This window comes from Rhincodon typus, chromosome 1, assembly GCF_021869965.1.
Source record: "Rhincodon typus isolate 14 chromosome 1, sRhiTyp1.1, whole genome shotgun sequence".
NCBI lineage: Eukaryota > Metazoa > Chordata > Chondrichthyes > Orectolobiformes > Rhincodontidae > Rhincodon > Rhincodon typus.
This window is the reverse complement of record NC_063332.1, coordinates 82,540,742-82,560,505: the sequence shown is the minus strand read 5'-3', so window position 1 is coordinate 82,560,505 and position 19,764 is coordinate 82,540,742. Positions and strand designations below refer to the sequence as shown.

Here is a 19,764-nt window from a genome sequence, read left to right as displayed (position 1 = left end):
CCTGCTGAGTTTCTCCAGATTTCCCTTTGTTTTAGATTTTCAGCATCCCATAGTATAGTTTGTTTTTATAAAATTAGGCAGATTTTGCTAAAAACTATACAAGACACTCGGTCGACCACAGTTGGAATACGGTGAACAGATTTGGGGCCCTTATCTAAGGAAAGATATACTAGCATTGGTGGTAGTCCAGAGATGGCTCACTAAACTGATGCCAGTTATGGATGTGCTATCTCATAGGAGGACAGTACTTTAGCCTGTACTCAGTAGAATTTAGGAGAATGAGAGGCAACGTTATTGAAACATGCAAGATTCGTAGGGGATTTGACAGAGTATATGTGAAAAGGTGTTTCCACTGTGGGGAAGTCTCAGGACAAGTGGAAGCACGTTAAGATAGAGATGAGGAGGAATTTATAGAATCAGAGAGATGTACAGGATGGAAGCAGACCCTTTGGTCCAATTTGTCCATGCTGACCAGATATCCTAAATTAATCTAGTACCACATGCCAGCATTTGCTTTGGAGAGATTACATTCGGTGTTGGAAGGTGGAAAATATTATGCAGAGCAGTGCCAGAGGGCAGCCAGTACTGCAGCAGTGATTAGAGTACAACACCAATTTGTAACATATTACAGCAGCAGAACAATGCTCAGCACAATAGAATGATCAGTGGATTCTAGATTAATAAGTAATTTGTCATGCTTGCTTTCATTGAGTCATAGAGTTATACAGCATAAAAACAGACCCTTTGGATTGGTCAGTGCATTGACTATAGGAGTTGATTCGACACAAGGCCATGTTTAGAATAGAATTTCTTTTCTGAAGGTAGTGAATCTGTGGAAATCTTCACCACAAAGGGCTGTTCAGCCTGGGTCATTACGTATATTCAAGCCTGAGGTAGTCTGATTTTTAATTAGCTGGGGAATCCAGCGGGGTTATAGAGAAAAGACAGCGAAGTGGAGTTAAGAATTACCATATCATTCCTGATCTCATTGGATCTGTTCCTCCATTCAATGGGCTGAATGGCCTATTTTTGCTCCTTTATCTTAAGGTCTTACGGTTAAGCACACAATGAAGGACCAGCTTGTTTGAAAACCAATAGGAACTGGTGTGATCCGTCTAAAAACATATTTACTTGGCTGTTGTGCACTGTGTGAAATTATACACTCACTTTTCTGCTTTTCATTGTGTTTTTCTCAATAGGAACAACCACTTTGTTTCTGTTTCAGTTTTGAGCCTTGGTATGCATAATTGTATGTTTTACTTTAAAACAAATCTGCATCTTAAGGCACAAGTAACATCTGGTTTAACAAAATTCACTTTAAAATGTATTTAGTGTGTATTGCTTTAATCATGACGCTTGTTCTAATACAAATATTTATCTGTATAATTTAAATCTAGATATTTCTTTTAGTTTAGAACTGCATGCTGCTCAGTTAACACTAACTTTCAGCTTTTGATTTTCACAAACACAGACAACTTAATGAATTTAATTGACCTCTGTTTGAGATTAAATATTCGAATTAGAAGCATCAGAAATGATGACTTTTCTGGCAGTTGGGTCTGTGATCAGAAATATCAGGAATATTAAACGATTGGAAATTAAAGTTCACGCTTAATGGCTTACTGATACAAAATTTAAAATACCACAAATGCTGCAATGATGGGTAAGAAAAGCAGAAACAAAAACAGAAATTGCTGGACAATGTCAGCAGGTCTGCCAGCATCTGTGGAGAGAAATCAGAGATAACATTTTGGTTCCAGTGACCCCTCTTCAGAACTAATGGTAGCTAGAAAAAAGGTTGTTTTTTATTCAGAAGATAGGGTGGGTGGAGGGGACAAGGAGTAAACACGAGGTGGTGGTGGAGCCTGAAGAGAGAAATTGGACAGACAACGGTGTGGATAACAATTGACCTACGAGAGTGAATAGCTACTAATGAGGGCAATTAGGAATGTCGCTATCGGACACATTCCCCTGCCCTCCCTTGTCAGCCTTCTGCAAGGACATTCCCTCTGGGACACCCTGGTCACTCCTCCTTCACTCCCAACGCCCTCCCACACCCCCATGGCACCTACACCTGCAATTGCAGAAAGTGTAACACCTGCCCATTTACTTCCTCCCTCCTCAGTATCCAAGGGCCCAAACACACCTTCCAGGTGAAGCACTTCACACAATCTAGTCTACTGCATTTGCTGCTCACAATGTGGTCTCCTTTACACAGGGGCAATGAAGCATAGACTGGGTGACTGCTTCGCAGAACACTTACATTCTGTCTGCAAAAAAAGACCTTGAGCTTCTAGTTGCCTGCCTCTTGAACGCACCACCTTCTCAGGCTTGCTGCAGTTCTCCAGTAAAGCTCAACGCAAGCTGGAAGAACAGCACCTCATTTTCCACTTGGGAACTCTACAGCTCTCTGACTCACTATCGAGTTGAGTAATTTTAGGGCATGAGGCACCTTCTCCCATGTCTTTACCCCAAATCCCTGCACCAGGCCTTGTTATCACACGGTCTGCTATTACCCACAACCCATTGTTAGCCATGAATAGTCCCCATTAGTAGCTATTCATTCTCCTAGGCTAATTGCTATTCACTCCTTTGTGTGTCCAACTGTTCTTCTCTATCCTTGGGCTGGATTTCTGCATATTATTTACTCCTTAGCCCCTCCCCCACCTATCTTCTGCATGAGAAAAATACTTTTTCCTAGCGACCATCAGTTCTGAGAAAGAGTTTCTGGACCCAAAATGTTAACTCTGCTTTCTCTCCACAGATGCTGCCAGTCCTGCTGAGCATTTCCAGCAATTCTATTTATGTTTCTGATTTCCAGCACCCTCGGTTCTTTCGGTTTTTATTAAGAAACACAGATGTTGGGAATACTCAGCTGGACTGGTATCTATGGAGAGAAATAGTTGACATGTCAGATATATGACCCTTCATGATGAGCATAGCCTATCCTATCCTGTATCAAAACGAGTATCTAGGTAATAAAATTTTTAAAGAATGTTATGAAAATTGAGTGTGGAAGGCCATTCGACTTGAGAACCTGCTGCATCAAGAGTGCCATGTTGAATATCTCTTTGTACCATGAACCACTTTCAGGGAATGATGACTTAGTTCCCTATCACTACACTCCTTCCATGTGTCACCATCTGAATTGATTCAGTTTCTTTTTTGTTTTGATACTGCTAATTAACTCCAAATTAGCTTTATCTGTGAATTTTTCCACATGTCCAATGTCCTGAAGGAAACTACATTTATTGAACCTCTAGCTATTCTCATGGCATGCAAATTCTGTATTTGTGTCATCGAATCTTCCATTTGTTTTTAAAAATACAGAACATATTACCTCTTACACCTTATTCATGCCTTAGGCCAAAATTGAGCATTCTAGGTTAAATGTGGAAAAGATTTTAAAAGAAAACAAATTTGCAGTATACATGCTGAAACTTATTGGAAAAGTTTGCACTTTGAAAAGTGGTTTTACCCAATTAGTGCACTGAGTTATTGGGATTTGGTTAGGATCAAATTCCTTTCCTCCTCCTTTGTCATTTAAACCTGATTTGTTCTTTTAATAGGTTATGAGAAAACTGAGGATGCCTCAGAAAAAACTTCACTGGCTGATCAAGAGGACATGAGAAGTATATTTATTAACAGACCTCAACTAATAAAATTTTGTAGCAATCATGTCAGGTAAGAATAATCTTAATTAAATTTTTGTTGAATGTCTGTGACTTTTTGATTTTCTCCCCTCTAGATTGCATCTGAGCATTCATTTGTCCTTCACGTGTTATATTATGTGAAGTGTCATATTGATTGCATTATCCCATTTAGGTAAAGATTTCCGTGTCCACAGTTAGCTACTAATGTTGTTTATAAATAACAATTAATACGAGTGAAAATGTATGTATTTTGCACAAGATAATGATGGTCTATGTATGAGTTGAAACATAATGCAAGTTGAAAATACGTTTAATGCCTTTTCTTTCTCATTGAGAAGTGGAACACTGAAATTGGGAATTTCTGTGTGGACACTTCACTTGTCTGTCATAACTTTGTCATACAGCTCCAGGAAAATGGCACAAACACCAGCACCATATTTTTGGGCATGAGTCGCCACAGAGATCTACCAAAGTTTTTAATAACTGATCAATTGATAATGTAGAAGAAGAAATTATTGAGGGAGAAAATGGATGCATGAGAATTTTTTTAAAAGAAATTGTGGTGGAGATAGAAACTATCTGACCATATTTAGGAGGACTAGTCAATTAGTCCCACTCCCCTTCAAAGGTTCTCTTTGTGTTTCTGCTATTGCTATCTTTTTACTATGTATAGCTTTTCACTATTTAGAAAGCCCTCCGTCCATTTAGCGCCCAGTTGGAACACCTTCACACTTGTAACTGTGAAAAACAGATTTTAGAACGTCCATTTATTTTATCTATTACTTTTGATCTTAAATTATATGTTTTAATCTACGTCGCTTAAAATGCTACCTTGTGTCACTTGCAATATATAATTGTCTACCCCAACATCCATGGTATTCACAAATACCCTGAATATTTAAGGCTCCAGCACAGACTCTTTTAGCACACCACTCATCGCATTCTGCCAATTGAAGTATTTGCCCAAGTAAGTAATCTAACCAGGTTAGGAATTTGTCTTCCATTCCTTAAGCTTAAACAATAGCTACCAATCTCTTATTAGGACTTTTGTATGAAATTCCAGAAGGCACTTAGTCAGTAAGATCTATAGACATGCCCTTGTGCAAGGGAAGGCAGGGATATAGTGATAATCTCACTGGGCTAGCAATAAGGACCCTACTTTTTGGAAAAATGGGTTTGAATCCCACCGTGGCAGATTGTCAAATTTTGAATTCAATAAAAATCTAGAAGAAAGAGCTGGCCTAATTACAGCAAGGGCAGCTGAAATGTGGGAACACCACCACCCGCAAGTTCTGCTCCATGCCCCATGCCATCTTGACTTAGAGCTATATTGGTGTCGCTCAAAGTCCTGGAATTCCTTCCTTAACAACGTTGTCTTCACCAAATTGCATGCAACAGTTCAAGAAAGCAGCTCACTACCACATAGAGCACCTAAGGATAGCCCTAGTTTGCCCCTTCTTCCGTTTCTTATAGTGACATGCAATTTTTCAAACTAAAGTAATAGTCCTGAGCGGAGAGAATTTTGGAAGGCAATGAAGTTAGGTCAGAAATTTGAAGTATTCACACCTACTTCTACTAAATTGGAAACAGTCTGGACCTGGGGATTTCACTTTTTGCCATTCATTCCTTCATTACTTTATCTGCTTAAAAGTACTTTGATCAGTTCCTGCCTCATTCATTATTATTACCCTTGGAAGGTCTGGCAAGTGAAACTTTCTCCTATTGTTATTATTGATGCAAAGTAATTCTATATGTTTGTCATTTCTTTGCTTAAATTTACAGTACCACTGTTATCAATTTGCAGGGATCCCATATTATTTCTGGCCCCATATTATTTCTGGCCATTTGTTTTGCACGGTGCAATTTTAAAGGAAGAAACTGCCAATAATACTGGTCATAGTTTGTTGCTTCACCACATGACAGCTTAGATGCGTTCAAGATGGCTTTTAACCTTTTTATGCTACTGAAGGAAGAGCAATAAATGCAGGCCTTATCTATGTTGGTATTAATTAGCAGTAATTTTTACAAATTGAGAAACCACAATATCATTAATATTTGATTTGGGAAACTTGCAATGCTAATTGTAGGTTAGCTATTTTTGATATGCAACAAGACTAAAATTGTTCTTGGGATTCATCGTGTCCACAAGTAGTTACGGTAATAATAATTTAATTCAAAACTAGGTGGAGAAGTATCTATTTCACTACCTCATCTGGGAGGGAAGAAGCTTAGTAGTTCAGCTAGGCTACTTCATTTTTGATTCATTCTGGGATGTGAGCATCACTTACTGTTTGTGATTTTGACTCTGTGACAGTGAAAGATTGACAGTATAGTTCAAGTTGGCATGGTGTGGGGCTTGTAGGTGGCAGTGTTCTCATGCACCTGCAACCTTGTTTGTTTAGATAGTAGAGCTTGCAGGCGTGGAAGCTGAGTTGTTGCAGCGTATCTTGTAAATGGTACACACTGCAACCACCATGCATCAGTGGTGAATGGAGTGAATATTGAAGGTTTTAGATAGGATGCCAATCAAACTGGCTGCTCTGTACTGAGCTGTGTCAACTTTTTTTTGTGCTGTTGGAATTACACTTATCCAAGCCAATGGCAAGTAGTCCATCAAACAACTTGATGACAGTAGACAGGCTTTGAGGAGCCATGAAGGGGATTAGTTGCAGCAGAACTTCTACCTTCCTACCTGCTCTTATAGCCACTGTATTTACATGACTCAAAGTGGTATTTACGCTGATGACAAGGGATAGGCAGGAGAAGGAATGAGCAGATAGGTGAAGACCGAGAGCACAGTGACAGAAAGAAATTTAGGCAGACAAAGGCATTGTTGATAGCTTTTCTCCTTCCCTGACTTACTGAGGACAATGAGTAGTTGAAAATAAAATGGCTGTGTTGAAAGCAGCCCATGTGATGACAGGGCCTGGAGTGTGAGGTGGATAAAGGACATGAAAGGAGGTGTTGAGGCCCTAAAATTATTGAACTTGATATGGAGTCCTGAAGGCTGTATAGTCCCCAAGCAAAAAATGAGATGCTGTTCTTCCAGCTTGTGCTGAGCTTTGCTGGAGCACTGCAGCAAGCCTGAGACAGATGTTGGCCAGGCAAGAGGATGGTGTGTTGAAGTGGCAGGCAACCAGAAGCTCGGTTATTTTTATGGACAGAACATGTAAAGAGGCCACCCAGGCTGCGTTTTATCTCCCCAGTGTAGAGGAAACCACATTGTGGGTGGTACAAAAGCTCAGTTGTTAGCACTATTGCCTCAAGCGCCAGGGAGCTGGGTTCAATTCCATCTCAGGTGACTGTCTGTATGGAGTTTGCACATCATCTCCATGTCTGTGTGGTTTTGCTCCAGGTGCTCCGATTTCCTCCCATAGTTCGAAGATAGATATGCAGGTTAGGTGAATTGTCCATGCTAAATTGCCAGTAGTGTTGCAGATGCTTCAATATTGTCTTTCGCACTATAGTGCTGGGTTCCCTCATTAATGAGAATGAGGATATTTGAAAGCCTTTCTCTCCATTGAGTCATTTAGTCGACCACCATCTTTCATGACTGCCTATGGCAGGATTGCAAGAACTTCAATCTGACCAGTTCATCATGGAACATGTCTTATCCTGTTTAATCTAATATCACTGGTTTGAATTTGGAACCTAATCAGATCCAAAGAAGATGACTATCTGGCAGAAAGCTCAAGATGAAATGTTGTGCCTGTTGTAATATTGTCTAATTTCAGCTATAATAATTGTGAAGTGGCAGCAATCTGTTTATACTACCAACTTGTTGCTCAAATAATTGTGTGAACTATGGATGAGAACAATTTGAATTTAATGTATTCAGGTACATACTGCATAATGAAGTGTGAAAAATATTCCATAGAGCAGGTGCAGTTAATGAATTATTAAAATAGCTAGGATTAGTGCACTATATTTTATGACTCATCAGATTATGACCTGAAGCTTGACTATTATTGACTGAAGTGACTTGCGGATTAATTCAATAATTCTGCCATTGAAAATAACGGTAAAATAACATTTGCTCATTCTCTATCCTCTTGTAGCTCATATTTACATACTCTCTCCTACAAATAAATGATTTTATAATTGGTATGTTATGTTGCATCTTAATGCAAATAAAGCTTATGATGATGCAAATGTTCCCATGTAAATGTATGTGGATATATATATATGCGCACATACACACACACACACAATTGATTGTAATTACTAGATATTGGCCTAAAATCTGTAAACTTTTTGTTCTGTCTTGTTTCTTTTTAGCACTGCAAAATACAATCCACTTACATTCTTACCAAGATTCCTATATTCTCAGTTCAGGAGAGCAGCCAACTCATTTTTCCTTTTCATAGCCCTTCTCCAGGTAAGCTTGCATAATGATCATGCATAACTCATAAATATTTTTGTCATTTTAGATTTGAAGAGAAATGTATTTTTCACTAAAACGTTCCAGACAAAATCCTCCCTGTTCATCTTCCCCTTTGCATCTAAAAACTTAGATTGTAACAAAGGTGTTCTCCTGATTTGTAATTTTGTCGACTGGATTTAGTAAGACTTGTATTATATTACCATCCTTTTTCAGAACAGAAGTGTCTTTTTCTTCCTTTTCCCCTTAATTCTTCTAATCAGTAGGCTGCAACTAATTTATGAGAATAGTAGACAGCCAAATGATTTGAATTTGTTTTAGGCTTTTGTGCTTAAGCACTTCAACTACTAGATGACAAGAATGTATAAAAATAAAGAATTTATATAGTTGTTCATAACATTATATAGATCCAGCATGTGCAAGATGTATATCATTTAGAGTGACACTGATAAATTAAAGAAACAGACAAAAGAAAGGCTGATGTGTTTCAATACATATAAATGTAAGTTAACTGAGATTGGAAGAGTAATTATTTATCTGACCAGAAGTTAGTGGGGGTCATGACCTTGATCTATCCAAGTTATCTTTTAGACTTTTGTCTGCAATGTGGAAATCCATCAAAATGCCTGTTTAGTTTGCCTACACAGTAACTAGCTTTCTAATTTTAATGGAAGTGAAATCCTCAACATATGATGAGGAGTTGAAGAAATAACATTTAAAGACAGTGCCAGTTCCCACATTCATACCTTATTAATATATAACAGAAATAGCAAGCTAATAAATCAGTAAACTGAAATTCCACCAACACTCAGACGCAACTTGTAGGCTTACAATTTAGATTTTATTCCCCAATATTGAATATTTAAAAATAGCATTAATAATGTTTTGATGACATCAAGTGTGCAACCCAAATTCATAAGCTGAAATTAGAACTAAAGATATATGAACTTAAAAACACATATTAAATTTTTAAATAAATATAATTATTCTCCTCCTATTTGCTGGACAGGTGCCTCTATGGTATTTGGGTTCTATAAGTATATACTAGGCTAACACTCCAGTTTAGCACTAATAGAGAGCCACATTATCGGAGGTGTCATCTTTTGGACAAGGTGTTAACCAACACTTGCATCTGTCCTTCAGTTAGGCATGAAAGATTCAGTGCAACTGTTCAAAGGTGAGCAGTGGTGTGCTCCCATTCTGGTACAACTATAAATAAGTTATACATGGTTTGTGAGGCCCTGCTGCTTCAAATTATTTGAAAATTCCTTCTTTTCCTGGATAGCTGGGTGATATCATGAGTGGCTCCCTTTGTTGGGGTACAGAACCCTTTTTAATTTGTCAATGTCACCTAGTTTTCTTTCTTTTAAAAAAAAAATCAATACAACCTTTCTTGCTCTCAAATCCAGTCCCTTTGTCGCCTTAAGTACTTGAGCATGTGATTGCCTGTGAAAAATCCATGCTCATCTCTCTCCGATTCCATTTGTGAACCCCTCCAATTAGGTTTCCAATCTGCCAAAGCACTGAAACAGCCCTTTTCATGGTTCCCAATGACATACTTGCTGTAATCTGCCTTCTCATCCTTCATACTCCATGTTCAGTCTTTGTTGCAGTTGAGTACACCCTCCTCCTCCTATGCTTGTCCAACAGTGTCATCTGAGTAGAGCTGCTGTTACGTGGTTCCGTCATTTTGCCAGGTATTCCGAGGATTGGCAAGCTCAGGAAGACGCCATTCCAGCCCCCTTTTTTTTTTTTGAAATAGGGAGATTCACATTATTGAGAGGAAATTCTGATCAGCGCCGCTTCAAAAGTGAGGAACTAAGTTTCTATTTTGACAGTTCTTTGGTAATGCAGAACTGTCGGAGGAAGGAAAACCACGTCTATTTTCATAGTCTGAAATTTAAAGGTACAGACAACTGCTTTGACACTTTCTCTCAAAAAGGTAAATACATAGGTAGTTGTGATATTCAAGTTCTTGGAGGCTAAGGTGGTAGGTGAGTACCAGGATGCCTGATAAGTTGAATGCCAACTGGATATGGAAGGGGATTCCAGGGGGTATTATGCTCTGGGGCCACATGGGGAGGATACCAATTGGAAGGGTAGTTGAGTGCCAGTTGGGTAGGGTCTAAGAACCAATTAAGTGATGCAGTTTTTAGGGTGGGTGGGAGACATTAGGCTCAGTGGAACTGTGCGTGCGCTTGCACATGTCCGTGCCCATCCGGTCCAGGCAGAATGGAATGGATTGGGGTTTCGACCCCATGGCAGGGGATCGGGTTGTCAACATTTAGGTTCACTTCTGAAGCAGAACAGGGTTCTTAGGTCCAGGGGGTTTGGAAAGAGGATAGGTGTGTAATCGGTCTGGGGGAGGTGTAGTTGGGTGGGAGGTGGGGGATAGAGTGGTGAAGTAAAAACAAGAGGTCTGTTAAATTGTTACTCAGGAGTTGCACTGTGTACGTAATAATTTAACTTCACCAGAGTAAATATTTTACTTAATTTTGTTGGAACTTTCTGAAATCTCCAATTTAAATGGAAACTTTTGGGGAGTTCCAAATACAGAGGAATTGCCAGAAGAAATCTTCAATTTCCCAGACGATTTCTTTGAAGTTCGCTATGATGGCGATTCTGCAGAGGCCCCATGAACAGATCCAGATGAACAATGACTGTCTGGTCATTGGAAAATCTGGGCCCCAGTATCTATCAAGAACTTCCTGCCATTGCACCAACCCGCTGCTCAGCCGTCACCTGCCCCCCACCCCCAACCCTTGCGTCATCACCTCTGGTTGTCACCACAGATCTCTCCTTTGTCGATCTATACTTTTTCTAATTGCTGTTGCTTGTTGACATTATTTGAAAACACAAGGTCTGATTTTGTGTATGGATTGACAGTGCCCAGCTCTGATCTGACTACTCTTGATGCCTCTACTGTGCCTGATTTCTAGAGCCAATCCCTGAATGTAAATTTAACCAAATATTCAAACCTAGTGTTTTGTAACATTGTGTGTGCATATAAAAACAATTGTAACATTCAGCAGGTTGGTATTTTGTATATTTACATCCTATTTTCCTCTTTTGTTTAGCAAATCCCTGATGTTTCTCCTACTGGCCGTTACACAACGTTGGTCCCGCTATTGTTTATTCTTCTTGTGGCTGCCATTAAAGAAATCATAGAGGATATTGTAAGCAATCACTCATTTAATATACACTTAAAGCAATGATTTTTCTACGTATGTTTGGAACTTGCTCAGATAAGAGATTTTAGTTGGAGGTGGTTAATATTGAGAAAGAAAAGTACTTCTTAAAATTTTAAGTTGGAACGACCTAAACTACTCAGTTAGTACGATCCTGGATTATTAAGTTATAAAGCAATGGTGAGGAGAAGCTGCAAGTTCTGCTGGGCTGCGAACCAGACTTCAAGAAAACAGAGGCCAGTGAATCCTCCCTAAACCACTGCCTGCAACTGCAGCAGAAACTATCATGTTATAGTGTGATTCCTGAGCCACGCCAAGTCATGTTTAACACAGGTAACCATCAAGCTGCACAGCACCTCAAGGATGGAGGGCTGCTTCAGTGCCTGCTAAATAAATTTGATGAAATTTGCTATAAGATACTATTAAACTTTTCAAAGTGTATGGAAATGTTGGAAAATAAACCCAGTGACCCCATGAAGCATCTATGCCATGCAGTGTTGGATAATTGGTGCAATGACTGCATCAAGTACAGTGCATAGCACAGGAGAGTGAAACCAGTCAGGAGAACAAGCATCTCTGCTTATTTTTATCAATATATATGTCTCCAACCATTTCACAACTTGGGAGATTGGCCTTATCAGGATTTGATGATGGGCTGCTTCGCTTCCTAGCTACCATTCGCCATTCACCTGCATCATGGCAGACATCAGAACATGCTATGTGAATAATACAAAGTATGATATTCTTGAGCACCAGCTGTGAAATGTTAGGGAAGTATCTTGTAGATGTGGTAAATGTGTTTGAATCCTCTATCTTTTGCCTCAACCATGACCTTCTAACGAGATGAACAGATCAATCTTACATACCAGGAATAAAAACAGTACTGGAAATGCTGGGTAAGGTGCTCAGGATCTGAGAAGTTAAAAAAAGAGCAGGTTGACATTTCAGTAAGATTTTAACTTTCCAGTTTTTTGTTTCTGAAGTGGGTACAGTACTGATTGTTGTCCGATTAGTAAGTTGTCATGAAGCATTTTCTCCATGTTGCAAACTGGAACATGTATATGTGACACATGACCTCAGAGCTCCAATTCATCTGACCTATGCAATAAACATCACTATACAAAGTTATACAGTACGGTGATACAGCAAATGCGCAGCGTATATTCCAAGACCCAGAATGAACATGTAAACATGGGCATTAGACTGTAATTGAATACTTCACAGCACACAATAAATAGCAAATAGAATCCAATCTGACCCACAGATTCCCTGTTTGTTGTTCTGTTGCCAAGAGATTTATTTTATGCATTCTATTGTAAACTAGTTAAAATTCCCTCAAGGTCAAGAGAACTGTAGCATTGGTGCCTTCCACTTGTATGACCTCAGCTATTTTTTACAACAAATTCCCTGTTATCTTGTAATGCTACATTCTTGTTACAAGGAGTTAATTTCCAGGGATTTTTTTTTTTAAATTGTAGTATTAGTTACTAATGAGCTATCCACACTGACTGACTGAACAGTCATAAATTTTGCGAGATATAGCTTGTAGTTGTCAGTAGATGCAGGCTTTAATTCTAAGCTGCTCTTGCTACTGTGATGGAATAATCTATTTATAGCAATTGAATAACAGAGAATAGATTTCATTCATTGCACCTGGCAAAGCTTAACAGAACACATGCAGATGCTCCAAACTTCTACATTACAGGGGAGACATGTAATCTACACTGTAATATTGATGGGCAGGGGTAGGAAACATAATTATAATTGTCTGCTCATGTGCTGTCAACATCTGAATAGGAAATTTTAAAAACAGTATAACCTTAACGAGACAATGCACAACTAGATAGCTTAAACAACTAGATTGAAAAGGAGATTTGCACAGAGTCTACTCTGCTATTTAGCTAATACTAAACTGTTCATGTTCTGAATTCCACACTCCCATCTAGCCTCGATCTTTGAGCCTCTTGACTAACAAGAGCATATCTACCTGTGCCTTTATATATTCAATTAATTCAATATTCATAATGCAGATATCATTACACTTCACGGATCTGCTCTTCAGTGTGCCTACCACCCCGCTCCCCCTTCCCCAGCCCCATTCCCCATCCTGCCTATGTTGTTGGTACTCACACGTCCCTGAACAACAGGATCCTACCCCTCCCACTTCACTTTCCTGTCCAGATCTGCGTAGGTGTCTTGAACCCTGGACTCACTTTATCTCTATAACCTCTACATTTCTTTTTCCCCTCCTTGAATGGCTGTCTGTACAGTAGGATAAAGTCAATAATTCAGTTCCAGAACAGGCACACTATTGTAGTAAATTACTTTGTCACACAAATGATCAACCCATAGTGCTATACTTAAGACATTTACTAAATTGACTGATGGTAAGATATTCCCTGTCAGTCGATTCAAGAGGTGAAGGAAGACTTCTTTAGGTCACATAGGGACCCTTGAAATGCTTGTGGCTGATCTCATTTGTGATCTCAAGCATGGCTGCAAATAATTATTATTGCCAGGCCATGACAATCACTGTAGGCTTTCTAGCTTTATGGTTGACTTGGTGGTTGATGCCACTAATGTTGATAAACTAGTATCTGAGAGAGGGAATATTTCGGGTGTACTGCCACTGGCTGCAGTTCATCATTGTCACTAACCTGGGGAAGAGTAAATTGTAGATCATGAACAAATATTTAATAGCCCCTCTCCATATGGTTCACCATGCCCTCTAATGCAAATATGCCCTCTCAAAAGTGTAACCCAGAGCCCACAAAACCACTATTTGAGTTTCAAAGTTGTAATATCTAATAACATTAACACTTGTTGTCAGGGTTACTAACTGTTTACTAAAATATCATATGGATATAGTGTAAGTAGCCAATGAAGGAAAATATTGGATCTTTTAAAATTCCAAAGTGAAATCTTTATGCTGAGGCAGAGGGCATAGTTAAAATATTAAATAATTACTCTGCATATATTTTCATAAAGGAAATGGGTTCCATGAAGGTTAACAAAGTTGTGGGTGGGATAGCAAAGAAATACTAAAAGTGGCCGTACTGAAGGCTAGTACCACCCGGTCCAGATCAAATACACTGATTACTGAGAAAAATGAAAAGATTTAACTAGAAATAAATTGTTGAAGATAGATGGCGACTAATGCTTAGTAAATTGAAGATTATTCCAGAAGAGGGAGAGGAATAAAGGAAGAAACCATGGTCAGTCAGTCCGATATCAATGGTGGTACAGTTTTCAGGAATAAAATAGACTTCCATTTGGAAAAGCAGACGTTAATCAAAGAGAACAAAAACAAAGTTGCTGGAAAAGCTCAGCAGGTCTGGCAGCATCTGTGGAGGAGAAAACAGAGTTAGTGTTTCGGGTATGGTGACCCTTCCTCAGAACTGATGGTGGCTGGGAAAACGTCAGTTTATATGCAGAAAATAGGGAGGTGGGTGGGGTAGGGAGTAAACGATAGGATAGAGCCCAAAAAGAGAGAAAGACAGTTGGACAGACAAAGGAGATGCTAACGATCGGCCTGGGAGGGTGAGTAGTTGTTAATGGGGACTGTTAGTGACTAACAACAGGGGTTGTGTAGTGACAGGCTATGTAGTAACAAGGCCTGGTGTGTGGGATGGGGGGCTGGGACATGGGAGAGTTTAGGCCCTAAAATTATTGAACTCCATATTGAGTCTGGAGGGCTGTAGGGTCCCCAAGCGGAAAATGAGGTGTTGTTCCTCCAGCTTGCCTTGGGCTTCACTGGAACACTGTAGCAAGCCGGAGACACAGATGTTGGCCAGGGAGCAGGGTGGTGCGTTGAAGTGGCAGGCAACAGGTAGTTCAGGGTATGTCCTGTAGTTCCCTGGCTTTTCCTCACCACATTTCTTATAATTTGATTTTTCAGAAGGCATTCGAGAAGATGCCATGTGGCTTGTTAAAGATGAAAGTCTGTGAAATTAAGGAAAATTTGGAGGCACGAATACAAAGTTGACCAAGTAACAGAGAGCAAAGGATAATAGTGGATATATGTTTTTCAGAGTGATTTGCAATGGTTTTCTGCTACAATATTTTGACATTTGCAAATGATACAAAACTTGGCAAAAAATTAGCAAGGTATGAATCGGGTATAGCCTTCAGGATAACGAGAACAAAATGGTGAAATGGGCAGAAGCATTACAGATGGTGTTCAGTGCAAAGGCACAATGGGTCAAATGTTTTTGAAGAATTCATAACCGACTTGAAATGGTAATTCTGTTTCCCTCTACAGTTGCTGCCAGACTTGAGTTTCTCAAGCATTTTCTCTTTTTTTATTTTGGATTTCCAGCATCTGCAGTATTTTAGTTTAAATTGGGCCAAATCACTGCCTTTTGTGTTAAGATTCCATGAATCACGTGTATGAAGCTGGTTCATTCAAAGACGCTGTTCAGCCCTAGGCCCTGATCCCTTAATTCTCACAGCTATGGAGACACCACTGATTACATGTGCTCATTACACAGGTTTAGAGTGTGCATGTTCTGAGCTCTTCCCCTTTACATACTGTTTCACCCGTGTATGCAAAGTGTCTTTTTTTTCTTCCTGTAGAAGAAGGTAGTAAGTTACCACCTTGAACTGCCGCAGTCCATGTGGTGCAGATATACCAACAGTGTTGTTAGAAAGGGAGTTTGAGGATGTTTGCACAGTGAGGATGAATGAATGGTGATATTGTTCCAAGTCCTTTATGACTGCATTCAACACTGTGGCCACATAGGTCTGCACTCTGTGATGCAGAAAGAGTGGGTTAGAGTTAGTGACAAAATACACAAAATGAGAATGCACACGCTGGAAGGCAGAACAAACTTCTAGTGGAATAGGAAGATGTCGAGTGGAACCTGCATGTCTGACATCTAAGGGAAGGAAATTTTGAGGAATGTTGGTGATACTCTAGCAATGAAATGAAAAAGAATGCCGTTATGGAGTCATAGAGTACAGAAACAGACCCCTTGGTCCAACCAGTTCATGCCCAAACTAAGCTAACATGCCCAAGTTACCCCAAACTAAACTAGCCCTACTTGCCTGTGTTTGGCCCATATCAGTCTAAACCTTTCCTACTTATATACCTATCCAAATGTCTTTTAAATGTTGGAACTGTTCCTGTATCTACCACTTCCTCTGGCAGTTCATTCGACATGTGAACCATGTTCTGTGTGAAAAATTTGCCCCTCAGATCCTTTTTAAATCTTTCTTGTCCTACCTTAACCCCCTAGTTTTGAACTTCCCCATGCGAGGGAAAAGACCTTTGCTATTCACCTCATGATTTTATTAATCTCTCTAAGGTCACCTCTCAACCTCCTTTGGAGGCTACTGTGTAAGAAGCAAGCAAGGGGTAGGTGTCAAATAGGTTCCTAAACAGTGGAGTAAATTATGATACCCACCTTCTTGTTTTAAGTTCAGGAATTGTCAGCCATATGGTCTTGCCTGAAACAGGAATTATATTCTTTGCCTGTGTAAGTAGAATGCTCTATTGCTGTTTGTGGTTCCTTCATGGAATTAGTCTACTCTGAGTATTGCTGATTCCAGTTCTACGACATTCGGGATAATTGTGTGTAAACAAGAATTTCTAAATGAGAGGTCATCTATAGGACCATTGGAGATTGCTACCTAAAATTTAAGCTTTTAATGGGCCGTTAATCTGAAATGGAGTCAAGAACAATAGGAGTGCTTGCAGTGCCAGATGGTGTGGAGGAGTTCTGTTATCTTCAGCATATGTTTGTTAGCTCCATGCATTCTGAAGAGATCGTGCCTCTTTTTTAATTTTGCCTTAAACTGATTGATTGTACCTTAACAACTGACATCTTATTGTACTGGTATGAGGACGCACTTGCCTTTCTATGATCCATAGCTATTGTATCTACTGTACAAATCTGCCAGTTTCAGCCTGCACCATTTTTGGGGGATGCATTAGCACATTTCCATTTTCCTTCTCATTCTGGTTTCTCGGGCATTCTTAATTTGAATATCCCCATGATAAGTAATTATATATTTTGACTACTTCCCAAGCTGTGGAATTCCTTATTTAAAACTTCTCACTAGCTATTTCCTCCTTTTAGATGCTCCTTAAAACTTTCTCATTTAACTAAGAATTTAGTCATCTGCTTTAATGTTGGCTTTTGTGGTTCGATTACAAATTTTTGTTTTAGAATATTACTGCAAAATGCCTTAGGACATTTTTTTGTTAAAGGCTGTATATAAATACAAGTTATTACTGACATGAGTCCTTTAACAAATGCTCTATCAGAATTTCTGGGGTCTGACCTGAGATTTCTGGTTGGCATAGCCATTATTGGTGACTATGATAGAAGAAACTACAAAATGAGGCTGATGTTGTTAGAGGTGGTTTGGATGTTCATCACATCCAATGCCATAAGGTTCTATTCTATAAAAGGGTTTTTAAGCAGGTTATCCTATCATCTCCTCTGTTTCCAATGTTTTGCCACATCAAAGTTATCTTTCCCTCTGTGTTTCTAAATTCTCTCTCTGACAACCTTGTCCACTTTTTGTTGGCCCTGACACTGGCTTCCCTTCCCATGATCCTTTCATATACAAACATATATCCCTCCCATGCTGTAGTGATTGGAACCGTGGACGTCAACTATAAGGTACTTGATTGGGGCTCTTAACTTGAACCAATTAGGAAAGCCCTGGCTGAACAATATAATCGGGAGATTAGAATCTCCTCAGTTAAGGTGACTGACTCCAAGCTGGCTGGCCACAGCCAGTGTACTGTGTACAAGTAAGTAAAGAGTGATTTGGTGACTGGATACCAACCTCTATGCAGTTATTTCAGTGGCGATGGGAGAAAACAGTACATGACTGAAGAATATTCACTCAACAATCATCTTGGTGTTGGGGTAAGCATTTCTGGCATCATGCCTTTATTTGGGAAGCTTACTCATTTGATCCTGCTGTTAAAGACCGGGCCCAGTATGCTGAAAGAATGCAGTATTTTTTTTCTGGGCTAATGACATTGGGGCAGTTGAGAAGCAATGAGTAATCATCCTGACTGCTTGCAGACCTGCGGCATTTTTGGTTATAAGGGCCTTAATTTTCAGACACTAAAACCTTCCAAAGTTGACCGAGTTGGTTAAGGAATATTACGACCTCAAATCACCTGTAATTCTGAGACTGTATTGGTTTTATTCAGCTGTTAGAGAACCGGGGGAATCCGTATCGGGATTTTAGACGAGGTAAAGATATCTCGTAGTGGCGTGCAATTTTGGGTTAATCCTGAATGAGAGACCATTTGGTATGTGGGCTTAATGACAAAACCATGCAGAAGCATCCACTAGCTGAAGCCTAACTAGACTTCAAACAGGCACTACAACTGGCTTTATCATTGGAAAATGCAGTAAGTGGAGCATGGGAGCTACAGGGCATCCCAATGGAAGTGGACTCCCTGACCTGCCCAACTAAGCTTGGGGAACACCACTTGTGTATAGACACTCACAGAGAGCCTCACACAGGACATATCCTGAGCAGGGGGACCCTAGGCCAGCCCACAGCAGAACACCATGATAAAGCCGAGCCTCGGCCAAGTGGCTAAAAGGTTCTTCGGGATCTGGGCCAGCAAGCCATTGTAGTTGCTGCTGGTATATGGTCTCGAGACAACGAAGGAATCCTACATGGCCTGCTTTGAGTAAGAGAACTCATTGGGTGGTACCCAGGAGAGTGCACACCCTGGAAACTCCTCCTACGTGTAGGTTGGAACAATTCAATTGCTTAGCAACATCCAAATTGGAACCAATTTAAAATGAATGTTTGGCTAAATGGTCATCCAGTTCCTGTGGAGATCGATACCAGCACAGCTGTATCTATGGTTGCAGAATCAGTCTTTAACCAGATTTATTTGGGATTCCAACTCTTAAGTTCGCACAAGACCTCAGCCGGACTGAGAACATACACTGGGGAGCCATTGCAGATTAAGGGCACAACTTTGGTTCCGGTCTCCTATGAGAAGCAGTTGGTGCACTTACCACTGATGGTAGTAAAAGGCTCAGGCCCAAGCCTATTGGGACAGAATTGGTTGTGAAAGATTCACCTGAATTGGCTCAACATTTCACAATTAGAAAATGGCTGCCTCAGTGAAGTCCTGGTGAAGTACCTAGGAGTTTTTCAGGAAAGGCTAGGGACAATCAAAGTGGACAAAGCCACTTTACATTTTGACCAGGAAGCAATTCCAAGAGTTTGCAAGGCCCAGCCACTGCCATTTGCATTGTGGACAAAAGTAGAGACAGAAATCAGGAAGCTGGAGAGTAAAGGAATCATCAAACCAGAGCAGTTTGCAGAATGGGCAGCACCGGTCATTCCGATTGTGAAGCTTGATCGCTCAGCTCGCCTTTGTGGGGATTTTAAGCAAGAGGTAGACTGATTCTCACAGCTGGATAAACATCCCATCCCTCACATAGAGGACCTATATGCAAAGTTGGCGGGGGAGACTGTCCTTTACGAAGTTGGACATGATCCACGCCTACCTGCGATTGCAACTGCATGAGGAGTCCCAGAAGTTACAGTT

General features: G+C 40.0%; 1 protein-coding gene across 1 annotated transcript in view; it reads left to right on the top strand.

The window, feature by feature from the left end:
* Positions 1-1,659: 1,659 nt before the first annotated feature.
* atp8a1 (ATPase phospholipid transporting 8A1) overlaps positions 1,660-19,764 on the top strand; it is a 41,039-nt gene continuing 22,934 nt past the window's right edge. Inside the window, exons 1-5 of the mRNA XM_048600540.1 lie at positions 1,660-1,663; positions 3,570-3,684; positions 7,932-8,031; positions 11,112-11,210; positions 18,397-18,452. Coding sequence (XP_048456497.1) covers positions 1,660-1,663; positions 3,570-3,684; positions 7,932-8,031; positions 11,112-11,210; positions 18,397-18,452 — 374 coding nt within the window. The remainder of the gene's footprint in view (positions 1,664-3,569; positions 3,685-7,931; positions 8,032-11,111; positions 11,211-18,396; positions 18,453-19,764) is intronic.